General features: G+C 41.7%; 1 protein-coding gene across 1 annotated transcript; it reads left to right on the top strand.

The window, feature by feature from the left end:
* The first annotated feature begins 129 nt into the window (after positions 1 to 129).
* On the top strand, positions 130 to 14,704 carry LOC150049888 (myosin regulatory light polypeptide 9-like). The gene is made up of 4 exons (XM_090353392.1): positions 130 to 412; positions 10,661 to 10,859; positions 12,968 to 13,129; positions 14,330 to 14,704. The coding sequence occupies exons 2-4, from the start codon at positions 10,676 to 10,678 to the stop codon at positions 14,500 to 14,502; spliced, it is 519 nt and encodes a 172-aa protein (XP_090209518.1). The 5' UTR covers positions 130 to 412; positions 10,661 to 10,675; the 3' UTR covers positions 14,503 to 14,704.
* Positions 14,705 to 20,290: the final 5,586 nt, after the last annotated feature.

A 20,290-nucleotide genomic window follows, 5' to 3' on the forward strand; every position in this document is an offset into this window, starting at 1 on the left:
CGAGGGCGGTGTCCCCGAGGGGCCCGGCCCCGCCCCGCCCCGCCCCGGGCCCAGGAATGCGGAAGGGCCGCGGGGAGGTGGGGAGCGGGCAGGCCTGGGTTGGCCGCAGCCCTCGGGGGAGGAAACCAGTGCTGTTGCAACCGGGGCGGCGACTTAGAAGGAAAACATGATCCTAACGCAGGATGCGAGGGTCGGGCCTGGGTAGCCCGGCTCCTCGACCGACGTCCAAATATCTTAGCCTGGGCAAAACCGCACCCCCCCTTCCGGGTTGGACCCGGCTTCCGGCGCGACTTCCGGTGCGCCTCCCGAGGCCGGAAGTACCGGTGCGCCGCCCTCCGGCCCCATCCCTGCGTTGGTCGCCGACACCGATCCAGTCGCGCGGAGCTGCCCGGAATCTGCTATCTGACCCCGGGTGAGTGGCGCGCGGGACCGCCGGGGCCACATCCGACCCCTCGCGCCGCGCTCCCGCGCCCTGACTCCCCCGGGACGCGTGGGTGGGCTGAGCGGTGCCGCAGGAGGGGAGGAGGAGGAGGGAGGGCCGGTGGCGAGAAGGCCCTGGCCTCAGCCTCACCGTCGACGGGGTGGGCGCCGGAGAGGTGGCGATGTCCCCCGCCGCGCGAGGGGCGTCACCTGGATGACTTCACACACCTGGCACCGGGCCTTTCCCCGACCCCGGCCTCTAGGGTCCTCCGCCCCGGTGGGCCCAAGTGGTGGGTTAAGGTCGGCCGCGCGTGTTGGTGTGCAGCCACTGCTCCGTGTCCCGCACTGTGCTCGATGCTCTGCGGGGTACGGGGGCCCACTGGTGCGTGGACCTTGTCTAAGGTGAAGTGTCTGAGGAAACTGTTGGAGAACCGGTTCCTAGTGCCTGCTTAGTGCTCATAAACTAAGAAGAGTAATTTCCATAACTGTAGCCTGCGACCTGCAAAGATTTAGTTCACGCACGTTGATTGAGTGGGAAAAAAAAAAAAAAAAAAGACAGATCTGAAAGACTTCTTGGTGACCTCGTAGAAGTCCTTGGATTCAGCCTTGGGAGGGAGTGCTTTCTGTTTCTGGCTGGATCTTCGAGAACCATTAACCAGGGTAGAAGTTCCAAAGGTGGGGATTGAATCCCGTGAAAAGGAAACAGTGGGGAGACCCGCCTGAATGGAGCACAAATACAATAATGAGCAGTAATTGGAAATATGGGTAGGTATTTAGGGCAGAACACTTTGTATACAAGGCCCTGGGATAGTCTCTGCACCAAAAGAAAATAACATATTAGAAAAGTGTGGTCTTCCTAGGGATGTCTTAGAAGCCTGACAAGAAATTCCAAGTGATGTAATAGACTTAAGGGTACTTATCTGGTTTCTTCAATAAAGGAGTAATCTGAAGAAAGTGGTATTTAGGGGAACTCATGTGGCAGCTTTTGTTCCAGGTAGCTTTGGAATGGCCCTTTGGTAAGAGAAGGATGACATTTTAGAATTCAGGATAGCCTTACAGATTATCTCCTGGAACCCACTCATTTACAGTTGAAGTTGATACTCAGGTGATGTAATTTGCCCAGTCACTTGAACAATTCGTATGGTATCAGTAATTCTCTTAGTCTCCGGGGAGCCTCCTAGACATCATAACTGATTACACAGCCTTTTGTTTTGTTCCGCTCTGAAAAGTGAGCAACATCTAGGGTGGCTGACTCAATATTTATACTTTAATGACACATGAGTTTGTACAAGATGAACTGTAAATTTTCAGTTGCAGGACATCAGTGCCCTGGTGAGGGTCGCCAAGGGTAGGAATAGCAAGGATTTAGAGCCCTTGGTTTCTCTGTTCTCTTAATATGGAGGGACACCAGATATCTAGGAATGAGATTCACTATACCCTGTTTGCCAACATTTTTGAAGGAGATTTTTATAATTCCCAAATGTTTGATGAGTCTGCTGATATAAACTGGTAGTAGACTAACAGAAAAGGCATGCAAGATTAATAAAGAGCAGGAAGGTGAGTGCTCGACAACCCAGAGTCTAGAAGCTTATATGCCCTTTTCATGGAGGAGAGGGGAGTTATAGGAATATTGACACTTAGAGAAAGGATTTTTAGGGCAAGTGAATGGACCTGTAAAGCAGACAGTTTGACCTTTTATCCTAGGACGAAGCTCCTCTGAGCAAACTGTAGGGAAGTTCCTCTGAGCATATTGTGGGTGTGGTGTCAACTCCTGTCTTCTTTCCTGGGGGTTAATTTCCTTCTTAATAAATTATAGGAGTGTATAATGAAATTATACATTCTTTTGGTGGAACCTCCCATAATCAGATAAGGGAACTTGAAAAGAATGAATAGTTATATGGGCTCTGCAGCTTACTTCCTGAGAGCCTAGCTATAAGCAATACCATTTTCTAGCTAAGTGGTGTGTTGTTTATTCTTACCCTAATTTCTTCTACTGAGAAATGGAGAGAGGAGCTGGGAGTTTGGCCCAGTGATAGAGTGCTTGCCTAGTATGCACCAAGACCGGGGTTCGATTCCTCAATACCACATACATAGAAAAGCCAGAAGTGGTGCTGTGGCCCAAGTGATAGAGCTGTAGTCTTGAGAAAGCCCAAGGACAGTTCTCAGGCCCTGAGTTCAAGCCCCAGGACTGGCCAAAAAAAAAAAAAAAAAATGGAGAGAATAAGTATCTATATTGTTGTAAGAATTGAATAGACTATATATTGCTTAGAATATTAAACATATATTAGACCATATATTGCTTAGAAATGCTTCACTAGTGCTGCCATACCTTCCATACTTAATTATTGCCTGGTGTTAGTCATGTTGCTTTAAGGTATGGAACAAGGGATATCTGTGAAGTTGTTAAGGATCTCTTGAGAAGGAGAAAAATGGAGTTTTCTGGCCTACTGGAAAACCAAAGAGAAAAGCCTTGCCTTGGAATTCAGGTCCAGGACTTAACTTGTAATGCATATATGTATGTATATCCTTAAATAGGTAGTATTTACTAAATATCTGCCATGAACAAGGAGCTCCACTAGACCTTCAGTCCTACGTGTAAAGGTAAAAGGCAGAAAAATGCATTTGAAAGTTGTATGACAATATACTACTTAGCAGTAAGAAATGATTGAAGAGATGAGGGTGTCTTTTGAATTGGTCTTCAGTACCATCAAAAAAAAAGAGAGAGTTGAATACTTAATAGAAAAAATAATTACTATAACTGACAGGCATGAGTGGTTCACACCTATAATTCTGGCTACTCAGGAAGCTGAGATTTGGGGCTCAAAGCCAACCTCAGCAGACAAATCTGAGACCCCAGTTAACCAGCAAGAAGCTAGAAGTAGAGGTGTTTCTCAGTAGTAGAGTACCAACTTTGAGTAGAAAAGGTTAGGTCCTGAGTTGTAGCAGCACAATAAAATAATTAATGGAACTGACTTCTTTGTTTCGCTTAAATGTAAAAACACAAAAACAATTAGTTGTCATGTATGTAAAGTTAATTTTGTGAAGTATATTTAATTGATTATATATATATTCTCTTAGGATTGCTCTTTTCAGATTGTTATTCTTGTATCCTGTCATTTAGTTCACATACTTAGAAGAAATGATCTCGACTATAATAATGACCATGGGAATTTATGAGAAATTTCTTAATGTTCTAATAGACTCTGGGGAAGATTATATTGGATTTAAAAGAAACAAAAAAAACACAAAAATCTAGGGATTAGCCCAAGAACTACTCTGTGCTTTTTTTGTGTGTGTTGAGAACTCTTCACTCCCTAAGTGCCACACTTTATGGGTCTCTGCTAATATAAATTAGCCTTGTTTAACAAGACCCCTAAGCATCCTGTCTTCTGGGTATCTCAACTATAGCTGGGCAAAAACATGACTTCTTTACCACTCTTTTTTCTGTTCAAAACTGACTCTACTTTTTTCACCTCCTTAATTACCTCAGTTTTTGGGTGATACTTTTATGCAACCAATTTTCATCCACTAAGAAACATTCAAGGACAGAACTCTGGAGGCTTCAATCAGGAAATACAAAGAACCTGCAGTATGTCACTATATGCCTGTAATTGGAAAGCTGAGAGGCTGAAACAGGAGGATGGAGATTGAGACCAGCCTGAGCTATAAAATGAGACCCTGTTCAAAATGAAAACAAACAGGAACCTATCAAATTTAGGTAGAAATTAATTGCAAATGGGTTAGATTTTCTATCCAGAAATTTAAAAATTCACTATCCAATACAGACTTGACTGGTCCCTTTGAACTTTCTAACATTCTGTGGCTTTAATTCTGAAGTAAAAGCATTGTTCTATTTTAACATTAAAGAGGTCAAGGAAAGAATGAGTTGCTAGTTTTCTCTTGATACAGAGAAAATTGCTTCTAAACTTAGCATCTAAAAAAGTAACATACAGTTTTTGAGGGCCAGGAAAATTCTGAGCAGCTTAGGTAGGTGGTTCTGGCACAGGATCTTTCAGTAAGTTGTAGTCTATGTGTCAGCTGGGGCAGCCATGGCCGGAAGAAGTAGGATGTACTTACTGTAGGATGGCTGGCCAGTGGGTGCTGGCAGTTGACAGGAGGCCTCAGTTCCCTGCCACATGGCCCTCTCTGTCCAGCTGAGTATCCTCCTGAGGTGGGGTAGCTCCCGTATATTGAGATATCCAAGAAAAAGCAAGACAACTGCAATGTGTATTGTGACAAAGTCATACCCTTTCATTTTAGTGTCCTATTGGGTACATAGGCTCACCCATTTTACTATTAAGGGACTGCAAAAGGGCATGAGAATTGTTGAGGGCTGGAGACAGCCTATCACCTCTGCCAAAGGAACAACCAGCTCCTTTCTCTTGGGCCAGGCAAGTTGTATTATTTTATACCAAACAGAACAAGGAGATGTAGTGGGGTGGGGGGACTCATTGAATGAGTCATCATTGTAGAAATTTGGGAATACTTGTCATGGGATACTGTATCATGCAGTTGTTCACAATGTCTGAATTTTAGTTTCTTATAGAAAAATGTCCCGTTTTTATATGTTGGCAAACTAGTTCAGGTTTTTTTTAGAGAATCATTTTAAAAGTCATTCCTTAGAAGACAAAATGAACCTCCCTACCTCCCTACAGACTGCATGTAGTTTGATACTTGCCAGTTTATGGCTTGTCTAACTTTCTTATGTGAATAAGAAAAATGAGGCTGGGCTAGCTAAAATGACCAAAAGTTACACAGTTGAATTGACAGAACCTGAATTAGAACCCTTGACTCAAGCCATATCCACTAATCCATGGCAAACTAAAAAGCAAGGGGACCTTGAAGCATGAACAGCTAATATAGTCTTAAGTGGTTTTCATCCCTCACTGTGCATTATACTTGTGCATTTAATCTTTTTGTGCTTGTAGTAGAATTTGAACTCAGGGCCTAGGCATTTTTTTTTAAATGTTATACAGGTATAACTTGAACTCTAGGTCTGGATGCTGTCCCTGAGCTTTTTTCAGTCATGGCTGGTACTCTACCACTTGAGTCAAAGCTCTGCTTAGGACATTTTGCTGTTAATTGGAGATAAGAATCTCATAGACTTTCCTGCCTCGGCTGGCTTCCAACCTTGATCTCAGCCTGCTGAGTATCTAAGTTTACGTGAGTCACTGATGTCCTGTATATGGTGTATTTCAAAGTTCCTGTGGTCCACTTTTCAAACTTTAGCCTAACTGAAGCTGAAGTTATGCTTGACTAAAACCCAGGCTTTCTTTCTTTTCTTTTTTTTTTCTTTTTAACTTCTGAGATGGTTCTAGTATGCACTAAGTGCTGGAAGAACCATACTTATTTGCTATATGGTGACAGCTTGCTGACTTAAGACTTCAAACTAATTTTGAAAGAGGAGGCACAGGCAGCTGAGACTGTACTGCAGGAGCATTTTCCCCAAGCTTTTGAGAAAACCTGAAAAACTAGATGAGGTTCACAGACAATTTCTGCTTATTAATGATCAAGATGTCCATGTACACCATTTATAATATCAGTGTTCCTATATCTTCAACCTTGAAGTAACTTCCATGGGTCTTTTGTTCTTTTTGTGTTACAAATGTATAGAAATAAAACATTTTGAAGAGAAAGTAAAAGGTGTTTTTATTGCTATTACAGGTAATTTAGTATTCGATATGCTATGTTATATGTGGATATTTTCATCTTTAACTAGTTTAAGGGTAAGGTTGGGATTTAAAAAAAAATACTTATAAACATTAATGATTTGTCAATCCTAGGTAAAGGTTTCAAAGTAAAATTAAGACTGATGGAAAATATTACCAGAGCCAGGGATGTACACCAGTGGTAGAGCACTTGCCTAGCATGCACAAATCCCTGGGTTCAATCCCCAGTACTACAGAGGAGAAAGAACTTTAGTAACTTACTGTGCAGTCCTGTTGTACACACTAGTTTATTCAGTATAGTTTGAACTTACTTAAATGTCAGTTTGAATGTAGATGAGAGTAGATGTTCAGATTATATTGATAGCTTTGAAAAACATAAATTTTGTGCTATAAAGCTAGAACAATCTGTTACGAAGTAGAAAGTATGTAGTTAGAAATAATCTATAGAAATGGGGTTTGGAGACTAGCTCTATCACTAAATGACTTTGGGAAAGGTACTTAGTACCCTTGATCTTCAGTTTCTCCTTTGTGAAGCGGGCATGTTTAATTTAATGCATATGTGCTTGGCACATGAGTCACCAAGTAAATGCTAATAGCTATAAGAGTATATAGTCATTTAGTTCTCTCTTTGCTTGCAAGGTGAAAAAGTGTACAAGGGCATTTCAAGCTGGAAAATTAGCAAGAACCAAATGTATGAGGTAAGAAATTACCTGGTGCCTGGGGACGTAGTAGTAGTTTGATGTGGCTCAAAGAGAAGTACCAAACAGTGAAAGTCCGGAGTGAAAGCTGCAAAGGCCATGCTAGAGTAGGTAAAGTATTACCCACATGCCATTCTTTAGAACTTCTTCCTTATCCTTTAGAAGGGAGAGAGGCAAAAGAGGTTGAGGCCATATTCGTGTTTTAGAACTCTAAATATGGTCATGAGTTTAGGGGGAATGAGAAGGCAAGATTGAAGTGGAAGCAAAAAGGGAAGAAAGAAGTCTGCACAAGAGCTCTATGTGGCAGTTCTAGCACTGAAGTGGAAGAAGGATTGTGAGTTTGAAGCCAGTCTAGGTTTTAAAGTTAGAACTTGTCTTAATCCCCAAGATACAAAAAAGAAAAAAATGTATACAAGAAATTATTTGGGGGGCCGGGAGTTTGGTCTAGTGGTAGTGCTTGCCTAGCATGCACGAAAACCTGGGTTCGATTCCTCGGTACCACATGCATAGAAAAAAGCCAGAAATGGTGCTGAGGCTCAAGTGGTAGAGCTCTAGCTTTGAGAAAGTCCAAGGACAGTGCTCAGGCCCTGAGCTCAAGCCCAGGACTGGCAAAAAAAAGAAAGAAAGAAAGAAATTATTTGGATTGGGTTAGGATAGTGATAGAGAAATAAGAAAGGTGAAATATGAGAACTGTTTAAGAAGCAGAAGTGGATTTGTTGGGGGAGGGTTTGTGGAGGATGACTCCTTGGCCTACCTGAGTGAGGGTACAGGTGATGTTGAGACTAGGTTGAGAAAGCAGAAAGCTGAAAACATTCCAGAAAGGAGGAGATTATTCAACATTCTATGTGTTGGTTTTGGAGGGTCTGCCTTTCCAACTGCAGTTGGATATTTGAATTCATGTCTCAAGGTACAGACTTGGGAGATTTAGGTGTTGCCAAGACAGTGAAAGTTGATGAGAAAGGCATCAAGCAAATACTGAAAAGAACTTAAGCCATGTGCATGTCCTGCCAGAACACGATACACAAGTGAGTGAGCATAGATTTAATTCTTAAGCAAAAAAATAGAGGAAGACCAGACACAGAAACTGGAGAACTGAGGCCAAGTAAAAGAATACAGCATTTTACATAAACCAGTCTTCTCATTGCTTCAGAGTCACCTTTGTTATTACAGTTTATGACTTTCAAGATTGGGCCCCTTGTCCTCTTTCTTCCTATAGTGCCTTCTAGTATTACCAGGCCAAGAATTGCTGAGTCTAGAAGGAAAGAGGGATAAAATATTATCAAACATAGTAGACATTAGATTTAAGAAGGCTCAGATTGGATTTGGTGGTTTGAAAGCAATTGTGGATAAGAAAATGCCAGGTTGTAGTGAGTGGGCAGTGAGAGTCAAGAAATGAACCTCAAAATGGAGAAAAAGAGCTACTCTTTGTGGGTTTTTTTGGCCAGTCCTGGGGCTTGAACTCAGGGCCTATGCACTGTCCTTGGAATTTCTCAAGAGAGTGCTCTACCACTTGAGCCACAGCACCACTTCCAGCTTTCTCTGTGTATGTGATACCAAGAAATCAAACCCGGGTCTTTGTGCATGCTAGGCAAGCACTCTACCACTAGACCAAACTCCAGGCCCCTGTTGAAAGATTCTTAGAAGGCCTATATACTTCAGAACTACACACAAAGCCAATCATGTGCCAGGAAAACCATTTTACACCCCTGCACTAAGTGTACCTTAAAAGATTGAAGTAGTGAAGCAAAGAAGAAAGTGAAAAAGATCTAAAGACTCATCTCCAAAATCCCTATGCTCAGCTGCTGACATTGGCTATTATTATCAGGGGACCTGAAGAGACCAGAGAACCATCCCCAATGAAGTCATGGACAGTGTTAGCTCTTCCCACCAACAAGGGGTGACAATATGCAGAAGGTTGCCAGTGCAGACTTTTATTGGGGCTCCATCATAATAGATACAGCCAACTGCCTATGTGGCTGGCCTCAGCCTTCAGCTTCTCTACAGGTCAAGCTGATGCCACCAGTGGTGTTAATCTCCCACTGTAGCTCATCATTTGGCTATTTGGTTCGACACAAGACTGCAGATATTCAGGCAAGCCACTGCATGAGCCTAGAGGTGACTTCCCACAAGCCAGTGGCAAAGGCCAATGCTCTCTTTAAGCAATCTTAGTTTTTATATTATCATTTTATTAGCATAAATTAGTCATACAAAGGCCAGTACTCTCTTTAAGCAATCTTATTTTTTATTTTTGCATTCACACAAATTAATCATACAAAGGATTTTCATGGTAATATTTATAACATACACAGTGTTCTTGATCAAACTCACCCAGCCTACTGTTCCCCCTTTCTATCCTCCTCCACCCTCCTCTGTGGGTTTCATTATGCTATTTTCATTTATGTACTACAGATTATTTGTGTATATAAAATGTTATATAATATTCAGCCTATCACCTTCCTCCCCTTCTGCTGGTCCCTCTCAAATAGACCCTCTTCTACAATCATGTATTATATTTTTTAAATCTAAATTTATATGTGAGTGAAAACTATTTGCCTTTCTGAACTCAGCTTTCCTCTTCAGTTCTGTCCATTTTCTTGCAAACCATATAATTTTCTTCCTTGTAACTGAATAATACACCATTGGGTATGTATACCACATTTTCTTTCTCCATTGATTCACTATTGAGCATCTAAACTAGATTCCCTCTTGGTTATTATTAATAGTGTTTCTATAAACATGGATCTTTCTTGTACATTTATTTCCATTTCTTTGGATACATACTCCAAAGTAGTAAATTAAGATCACATGGTCCATTTTTGGTTTTTTTTCTTTTTTTTTACCCTAGTCCTGGGACTTGAACTCAATGCCTGAGCACTGTCCTTGGACACTTTTTGCTCAAGGCTAGAGCTCTGCCACTTGAGCCACATCACCACTCCCAGCTTTTTCTATGTATGTGGTACCAAGGAATCGAACCCAGGGCTTTGTGCATGGAGGCGAGCACTCTACCACTGGACTATGCTCCCAGCCCCATTTTTTAATTTTTTGAGGAAGCTCCATGCTGATTTCCAAAGTGGCTGGACTAACTTACATTTCCAACAGTATGTAGGGTGTAAGCATTTTCTTTCCTTACCTCACATCCCCAGTCCTTGTCCATATTTGTTGTTTATTTTCTTTATGATTTCTTCATATTTCCTTCAATGAATTCTAATTGTGATGAGATGAAATCTCAGTGTTGTAGTTTGTTTTTGTGCTGTACTTGGGTTTGAACTCAGGGCTTCTTGTTTACTCAGTTTGCCTGGTTGACTGCTCTCCACAACCTGCTTTTTGTTTGATGCTTTGGAGATAGAGCTTCAGCGATTTTTCTGCCTGAGCTACCTTCAAGCTGAGATTATCTCAGGTTCCTGAATGGATAGTGTGAACCACCAGTGCCAGGCTTTTAGTGTTCTTTTGATTTGCATTTCCTTTATGACTAAGAATTTTGAACATTTTCTGTATCTGTTAGCCATTTGTACTTCTTTTGAGGGCTCTGTTCAAATTGGGGCTGTTTTGAATTCTTTAATATATATGAGTGGTACCTCTCCACTGCCCTTTCATTTGTCAAAACTAGTTCAGGTTGACCCTATACTTATTTATAATCTTGCTTCCTCAGATTCCCAAGTGCTGGGATTATAGGCATGTTCCACAGTGCCAGTTTTATTCTATTTTTGAGTTCTTTTTCTTAGCCTCTTGTCACTCTTTTGATAATAAAGTTTAGATATGTACTTATTTCTGTCTGATGTAATCGCTCTATGTTCAAATACTTGAGGTATGTGTGTTCTCTTTTTGCTTTATGTCTTATGCATTTATTTTGTTTTATGGTCTTTTTAACTCTAGAATTAAACAGTCACAATGTCGAGCAAAAAGGCAAAGACCAAGACTACTAAGAAGCGTCCTCAGCGCGCGACATCCAATGTGTTTGCTATGTTTGACCAGTCCCAGATCCAGGAATTCAAAGAAGCCTTCAACATGATTGACCAGAACCGAGATGGTTTCATTGACAAGGAAGATTTGCACGATATGCTCGCCTCTCTAGGTAGACTTTTACATATTTTATATGTTCTTTCCCTAAAATAATTCATGTCTTTATGAATCATTTTGTAAAATGTTAATTACATATACTACTTTCCTTGTCTCTGAAGGCTTCGGGACTGATATAAACATGAAAGGTAGCCTTCAGGAATAGGGAGCGGTAAGGTACTGTGGCTAGGTTGCCTCAAGTTCTTGTTAGCTAAATACTTCAGGACTGTTGGGCAAAATATCAGAAGTTCAAATAACAACTATAAGTAGTAACATTCTACAGCTAATAAAGGTTGAAGACAGGTTGTCAAGAAAAGGCTTTAGGTTAAAACAAAGGGTTAGGAACTGGGGAAAGAGAGGTCTACATAATTACTGAATAGTCCTGGTCATAAGTTAGATCACAAGTGGATCATAACCTCAATGCTTGTTTTAAGAGCTAGGATTCAGGCCAAATCTTCCAGATCTGAGTTCAGTGCTGCTTTCCCATATCCTAGGACCCTCCAGAAACTCACCTTGACTGGCTATTCCAGATTTCTCCCACTGTTGTACTGTGTTCTCTGTTGGAACCCAAACTAAGTCAGGACTGCAGTGTGCAAATGTGTAAACACTGCACCTGTACAACAAACTAATGGTATTTTTTAATGTTATTAAATAAAGCTATCAATCCCAAACCAACCTAGTGGTTCTTATTTAAATGGCCAATTTTTAAATAAAAGGTTGGGGGGGGGGTTTTGTTTTGTTTTTGCCTTTCCTGGGGCTTGAACTCAGGGCCTCAGCACTGTCCTTGGGCTTTCTCAGGGCTAGAGCTCTACCACTTGAGCCACAGCACCACTTCCGGCTTTTCCTATGTATGTGGTACTGAATAATGGAACCTGGGTCTTTGTGCATGCTAGGCAAGCACTCTACCACTAGGCCAAACTCCCAGCCCCTAAATTAAAGTTTTAAAGTATGCCAACTCAGGAGCAGCTGTATCACAATTAGAAGTATGACTACTTTTTAAATCATTGTGGTAATCAACAGTCACAACATAATAATGTGCTGTTTCCTAGTGTTTCTTTGATTTTCAGTGAAGAAAATAGTGAAGAAAAAAATTGATCCAGAGTTTTGTGTGTGTGTGTGTGCGTGTGCTTGATTCTGGCTGTATATTAGTTACCAGAATTTATTTTTGTAATGATGGTTTTTGTTGTTTTCTTGGTGGTACTGAGCATAGAACCAAGGCCTTCTGTATGTCAAGCAAGTGCTCTTAGCACTGACTTACCTTAAAATATTCTTAATGAAAGCTCTTTAAAAGGCTCCTTTCAACCTTTTCCCCCATTACTAGGCGTTTCAACTTGGAGCTTTACGATTAGTAGGCTGGTGTGATACTGCTTGCTGAGCTACACATTGACCTGTTTCTACTGTGGTTGCTGGGGGCAGGTTTTCTTGCCTGCTCTGAGCTATGAATTCTAGGCTTGGACTATCCTTGCCTTGTGCGTGCGTTCCCTCCCTCCCTCCCTCCCTCCCTCCCTCCCTCCCTCTCTCTCTCTCTCTCTCTCTCTCTCTATCTCGGCTGGTACTCTACCACTGACTTTTTTTTTTTAAGTAGTTGGAGATAAGCACAGATGCTTTCTTACTAGATCCTCACATCTCAGCTTCCTGAGTAGCTTTGATTACTGGCTTGACTCACCATCCCCAGCTCACTGGTTATTTTTTAGTTTTACTTTCTCAGAAATTGCAATCCACCTGCTTTGAGGTTCCCTGTCATTACTGAGATCAACAAGTGTGTGCCATCATGTCTAGCTTCCCTTTTGTGGAGATGGAGTTTTATAGACCATGCTGTCTGCCCAGTCTGAACTGGCACCACAGTCCACCCAATCTCAGTCTCCTGTGTAGCCCGGGATCACAGGTGTGCACTGTCATGTTTCAGATGAGGTTTGAGAAGGAAATCTCACAAACATTCATCAGGTTGGCCTCAAACCATAGACTTCCCCATCTCGGCCTCCCCCCCACCCGAGCTAGGAGTATAGGACTGACTACTGGTGGCCCAACTCTTATGACCTTGAAGACTATCTGGTAACATAACACAATAATTCCTTATTGAAATGAGTTCCATGTCTTTAAAAGTAAAAATGTGAATTGTTCCAGGGAAGAACCCAACTGATGAGTACCTGGACGCCATGATGAATGAGGCTCCAGGCCCCATCAACTTCACCATGTTCCTCACCATGTTTGGTGAGAAGTTAAACGGCACAGACCCTGAAGATGTCATCAGAAATGCTTTCGCTTGCTTTGACGAGGAAGCAACAGGTAAATATTATGCCTTAGGCCCAGCCTCCTTTAGAAAATAAACTGAATTGGTGAAATAAAAATGTATTTAAAAGGGACCGGGAGTTTGGCCTAGTGGTTAAAGTGCTTGCCTAGCATGCATGAAGACCCGGGTTCGATTCCTTGGTACCACATACATAGAAAAAAGCCGGAAGTGGTGCTGAGGCTCAAGTGGTAGAGCTCTAGCCTTGAGAAAGTCCAAGGACAGTGCTCAGGCCCTGAGCTCAAGCCCAGAACTGGCAAAAAAAAAAAAAAAAAAAAATGTATTTAAAAGAATAAACATAAACTATAATTTGTAACCAAGAAGGCAGTATACTCAGAAAAGGCAGGATAGCATGTTTACATCATAAAGCTACAGTTTCTACTATTATTTGCTTTGGATTTTGACTTTGAGCTTCCTGAAAAACAAAAGGGGAATTATGGACTTTCAGTGGTCTTTCTTAGACAAGGAGAACTGCTCCTAAAAGACATGCAGTCTCTCATGTATAATTAATTAGCAGGAACATTGAAAGTCTAGGTCCTTCACCTTAGAGTTTTTTATGTTGTTGTTCTTGTCTTCATTTTAGTGCACCTCTGGGGAAGTTTAAATGTGTGAAGCCTAGCTATTCTCTGCTTCTTCTTCCCCTTACTTTTTTTCTTACAACCTGTTTTTCCTTTTTTTATCATTACCCTATGCTCAGCCTTTCGCACACATTTCCTTGGTTCTGCTTCTTCCTACCTTTTGCAAGTGCTGCCTTTTGTTCTGACCAGCCACCATTCTATTTTTGTTTGACTTCTTTTGTTTTGTTTGGTCATGGGACTTGAACTCTGGGCCTGGGTACTGTCCCTGAGCTCTTCAGTTCAAAGCTAGTACTCGACCACTCCCGAGTAGCTAGGATTACTCACGTGAGCCACCAGCTTTTTATTTGACTTTTTATCTTTGAAAGAGCAGATTTGGATTTGAACTTCTAGAAAACACATGCCTAATTGTGTAAGCAAATCCTCTTAACTGACTTAATAAAGAATTCCCAAAGCAATTGGAATGCAGTGACAAAGTTACACATATAGTGGCTCTAGCTTGCTAATTTGTTTTCATGTAGTTGATGCATATTCTGACAGATTTTATAAGATGGGCTGGATTTAGAAGTGAGCCATTGAGATGCCATGAGGAAGTCACGACTCCCTTCTTTCTTTGCCATACAGGCACCATCCAGGAGGATTACCTGCGGGAGCTGCTGACAACCATGGGCGACCGCTTCACAGATGAGGAAGTGGATGAGCTATACCGAGAAGCCCCCATTGACAAAAAGGGCAATTTCAATTACATTGAGTTCACCCGCATCCTCAAACACGGGGCCAAAGACAAAGACGACTGATGGCGTCAGCCTACTCCTCACAGTTCCATTATCTTACTCTATTTCTCAAACACTTCTCCTGCCCTCATAGGACCTGCTGCATGCAACTTAGTCTCACAGCTTGGCTTTGTTTTCCTTCTTTGGTGTATTTATTCCAGAACTTTCTGACACTTAGCACTTGTATAATCAGACTGGAAATGGGATGAGGTTGTAAATTGTATTGCGAATTGTGTTGCGAATAAAAATCAACAAATGTGAAAGCCCAGGAAAAATATATCCGTATTTCTGGTTTTGCTGGATTTTTACATTTTTATATAATAAAAGTACTATTTTGAAATAAATATTATGCTGACTCAAATGAAATATAATGGCAAGTTGAAAGATAAGTGGCAGTTGGGGTTTTCCTCTCGTCAGGTTTTCACCATATAATTGAGATTGTTAGAAAATTGATTTTTCACATATATGGGAAAATATTTTTCAGAACTTTTTTCTATGACTACTAGACCTTGAACTCTCCCTCTCATTCCCACTTGGCTTTTTCGGCTCAGAGCTGCTACTGGAATTGTGTCTCCAGTTGTGGCTTTTTGCTGATAAACTGGAGATAAGAGTCTTGTGGACTTTTCTGCCTGGGCTGGCTTTGAACTGTGATCTTCCTATCTCAGCCTCTTAAATATCTAAGACTAGAGCTGTGAACTACCTGCTCCCAGCTTGGGTTTTGTTTCCTTGTTTGCTTTTACACCATCTTTAAGATGTGAGCTGTAGTTCAATACTTTGCAGCTATAATGAATGTTCACTTGATTGCCTGAACTGCCATGGCACATGAGAAACTGTTTCAAGATTTTGTAGGTAGAGCTGCAGTTGGAGAATGCTGAATTCTTGTCCAAAACCCACAAGTGCAAGCATCTGTATCAGTTCCGTTTCCCTCAGCTTACAGTGCCCCTGAAAAATCACAAAACCAAGTAGATTCGCTGCATGTTTTAGTAAAGGCAAAAATAGGGAGCTAGTAACCATTAACTAGTTCTCAGTCACCAGTCATTTGTCAGGTACTAGTGATACCACTGCCTTCGAGGGGAGGTGGGTGGTATGCTTGAATTCCCTTGAGGAACAATTAATAAATAGTTTCATGTACGTTCTGTGCAGAGAACTGGGCTTGCTTGGCAGAGGGTTGTCAGGAAAGACCCCAATCTAAGAGATGCCCATAAGCTGAGATGACTGTGTGGAGCTAGCTCTCTGTGTGAAAACCTGTGTAAAACTGCACTCAAAGGGGCCACTCCTCCCCAGGCACAGTGGCAGGAGCCCTTAGGGAAGACATAGGATGTCCTCCAATTAAGGAAGAGTGGGTACAGGACTAAAGGGCTTTACACTGGCAAGAAACAATGTATGTGTAAATACTCAGGGTCACTTTTGTGCAGAGGGCAAAAGTAGAAGTGGAGTGGTCTTGCTGGTATCCAGCCAAGAGATGTGTGCAGAATCCACGAATTGCCCTCCTTGGCCTAGCTACTTTCTCCTGCCAACTCTGACTATCTCTGTCACACTTGTTCCTGCCTTGGTTTTGTCTTTCTACTGAAAACCTCCTGGGACGCTGGGAGTTTTTAAGATTGAAATCAAGAAACATAGCTGGCACCAATGGCTCATGCCTTGAAAGCTGGGATCTAACGATATCGGTTTGAAGCCAACCCAGGCAGAAAAGTCTGTGAGAATCTTATCTCCAGTTAACCAACAAAAAGCCAGAAGTGGAGCTGTGGTTGTAGTGGTAAAGCACTAGCACTGAGTGAAAAAACGTAAAAGCACCCGGGAACTGAGTTCAAGCCCTAGTACTGGCACAAAGACAAAAAGGAAGAAATCTTAGTTATTTCTTGAGTGTTTTCTATGTATCTGTCATTGGAGTTTTGTTTCATTTATATTCCTAAAGTAGTATGAGATCTAGAATGTGTGTGTGCGCGTGCGCGTGTGTGTGTAAAAGACATACTCAGCATTTACTATGTCCTAAGTACCACAAGCTGCCTTTGAACAAAGAAGTACAAAGAAGCAAGGAGTGATTCTTGAGGTCACCCAGCTAAGCTATAAGCTGAGCCCAGATAAACTAACTCTAGGACTTGTCCCAGAAAAATGATGGGGAATACCACTAGTTTTCTGCCATTGTACAGCACTTTTAAAACCCTTTGTTACCGCCTTGCATTCTCAGAACTCTTAAGAAGTGGTTAAGGTAGTTACTGCTGTGCCATTTTATAAAGAATACCAATCCTATACTGAAAGATGATTTGTTCATCTTTATCTAACTAGTGTGGGTCTAGCTTCCAAGTTTTCTAACCCAAATGGTCTTCCTCATTATGCTTGCAATGTCCTATTATAAGGGAATAAAAATTTCCTCTAAATGCTCAAAACTTTGAATCCCTGGGATAAAAGCACTAGGTCAATAGGAGAAAGGACAAACTTCTTAGGTGTGTGTGTGTGTGTGTGAGAGAGAGAGAGAGAGAGAGAGAGAGAGAGAGAGAGAGAGAGAGAGAGAGAGAGAGAGAGAGAGAGAGAGAGAAACTCAAGCTTCAGATGATATACATTGACACTGATAGGAACAGAAATTGGAGCTTGTGGGGAGCCTCAGCCCTGGGGTCCAGGCAGCTTGCAGACCTGTGGTCTGTGAGATGGCCCTTACCTACAGTTGCCTTTTAATACAATGAGACCTCAGGGAAAGAAGTCTGCTTGTCTCTGCCTCTGTGACACCCCAATCTGCATTCCTACGTGCCACCCTTAGGGATGTTATTTCTGAGCTTCGGCTTAATGTATGTATCTCAATGTGCATATTTGCTACAGTCTATCCTGAAAAGTAATTATAAACATTGCACCTCAAAATGGTATATATTTAAATGTAAGAAGCACAGTCTTTGAAATACAAACATAAATTGCTGAATATCCTATGTGAAAAGTCCTACTTAAACATCATCTGGGAGTCTGAATAAAGATAGAAATGTCAGACGCTGGAATTTTGAGGAAAAATTTGTTGGATTGAAAAATGGTGAAGAACACAGATTGTTCCTATCACACACTGTACTTAGTGTCTCTTTTTTTAATTGAACAAACTTAGAAGTTTATATTGTGGTACAGAAATACATTTCAACTGATTAAAGTCCAACACCAACAAAGAGAAATCATGGCACCAAAAGTTTCCTTCCCCTACCATCTTGGGATAGATTACAATTCAACCAACAGCTCTCATCTTGTACTTGGTCTCAAGTGAATCCTCTAAAAACACATTGTTGGATGAGTACTAGTAGCTCATGCCTGTAATCTTAGGTACTTAGAAGGCTGAGATCTGAGGATAGCAATTCCAAGTCAACCCAAGTATGAAGGTCTGTGAGAGTCTTACCTCCAATAAACTACCACAAGAGCTGGAAGTGGAGCTATGGCTCATGTGGTAGAATCCTGAACTCAAGCGCGCAAAAGTCGTCATGTTACTTTAGAGATAACAGCTAAAATTGTCACTAGGTGGCACTATTATTCTTGGTACTGTCCTAAGAATCTCAACTTCAGTGTTGAAAGTACCTCGTGATGAGTATGTAGACAGCCTTAGTGCCATGATTGCTGTGATTTTATCTCCTTCCCTCCCTCCCTCCCTTCCTTCCTTCCTCTCTGAATTTATCTCTTTTAAGACTGTTTTTCCCAGACTGTCCTTGAACTCCTTGGCTCAAACCATTATCTTGCTCAATCTCTTAAGTAGCTAGAAGTCCACTTGCTTCTGGTTCATTTTGAACAAGTCACTGTCAAGTTGTCTTCACCTCTGTCATTGTCACCATCGTCATCAATGTGTTTTAGAGATAAGAAGACCATATGATGCAGAACCAGTAGATAGCTCTGAAATTTCTTTGTGAAACTTTGCTTTATATAGGAGTGCTATTATTATTACTTCAAGAAATGTTGAGAACCATTTCACCAATGGTTCTATAAAATACATTCCACTAAGCCCTTGCTTTGCCTAATACAGTGTAATAATGTTAGCTCCCCTTCTTTACACATGGCAGAGTTGTCCCTGAGCTATGAGGGATAACATATCAGATTTAGTTTTAAAAGCCTGCTTGCTGTATGGATGATACTTGTCTACTATGCATTCTCTTCTCATACCAGCCAGTTAACCTCCTGAAGAACTCAACCACAGTATGAGAGAGAAAGACTTCTATTTTGAGTCTCGCTGATGGGAACAAGGAAACAACTTTTGCTGTCAGGCCTCACTGCCCTGGGCCCCTGGGGGATTTTCATCATCACAGCCTGACCTGAAGTTTCAGTCTCCTGTGACAGACAACTCTCTGATGTACTGATCAGCAGTAGCCCAGCTTTTTCCAACAGTCTCGGCCCTCCACTCTGTTCATCCCCTAAAATCTGTGGTCTGTGTGAACTGCTGCTCTTTGGACCACAGAGACATGGAAAGACCCTGCCTATGGTCAAGTTTGTTCTCATCCCTGACTCTTATTGTTTGCCCTAATCTTGAACACTTTCCTTGCATTTTCTGGTGCTGAAACCTAAGAGGTACTCATTCCAACCTTAAACATTCTCCTTACACGCATATTAAACCCTAAGAGGTATTCATTCAAACCTTAAACATTCTCCTTACACTCACTTTAAATTGACCCCAGCTTTCCTACTTACTTTTTGAGACTTTTTTTTTAATGACATATTATTTGTGTCACATCCCTAGTTGATTTTCAAACATTGAGTGCAGAGTCCATTTCTCTTGGAAGATAAATTCTCACTTCTCAGAGTAGAACACCAAGCCCCAAAGCCTCTGTATTCCTCCACTCCAGTTATGGTAGCCAGCTGAGGCTGAATTAGCCTCAGTGGTTGTGGCCTCCACCTTCTCTCTTAGTCTATTGAGATGCTGGGACTGGCTTGTCCCACCCACCCCAAGCTGTTGCATTTTGTTTTGGAATGGCCCTGGAGTTCTTCCCCTTCACCAAGTTTTTGCACTGTTTTAGGTAAACATGAAAAGATGAGACTCTACAAACAGAAAACAGAGAAACCAATGGGAAACAAGGCCTAGCTTGCAGAACCGCTATCCTGGCCAATCCCAAATCCATTTGTGTGTAGCTCCACCCAGCACAAAAGGTTTGGGTCTCAACACCTAGCTGGGAGAGCATAAAGGGAGTTTTGCAATACCTTCCTTAGACTACATCACATTCCTAGAACCGTTTATTTTTCCTCCCTTCTACCTTGTCTAGGAGCATGTTAAGAGTTAGAAAGGGGTTTGCGTGCCCAGTGTCCTCACAGAGCAGCAGCCCAACAAGAACAGAAAGGCTTTTTTATGAAACGGGCAGTAGCTGGCTGCTAGCCCCTATAGACTACTGAGGAAAAGGAGGGAGGGAGGGAGAAAGGGAGGAAGGGAGGAAAATCTATCCAAGCCTCCCATTGGGGCCGCTGGCCTGCCATCACCATGCAGCAGGGTTGGCCAGGGGTGAATGAATAAAGTGAATAAGGGCATATGGATGCAATCAAGTTATTACAAAAAGGAAACAGACTGGGCTAATTTAAAAGAGCTGAAAAAAAGAAGCATTTCTCCACTCTCCACCATTATAGGGACTGAAAAAGTGAGTGTTCCTGCTGACCTTTTCTTTTCAGTGTCTGGGCAGTTTTTATGCACATGGCTTTGCTTGAATATGTCAGGACAGACTTCAATTTTAAAACTCTTAGTGGCACAGTTTTATTTGAAAAGATGGATGGGATTTAGAAAATACAAAAGACATTACCCTACTTTCTTTGCAGCTGGGATGAATTGGACGTAGGCAGCAAAGTGGGTAACTTGACCATGAGAGGAAACTTGTAG

This window comes from Megascapheus bottae, chromosome 19 (genome assembly GCF_031878675.1).
Source record: "Megascapheus bottae isolate mThoBot1 chromosome 19, mThoBot2.hap1, whole genome shotgun sequence".
Classification (NCBI taxonomy): Eukaryota; Metazoa; Chordata; class Mammalia; order Rodentia; family Geomyidae; genus Megascapheus; species Megascapheus bottae.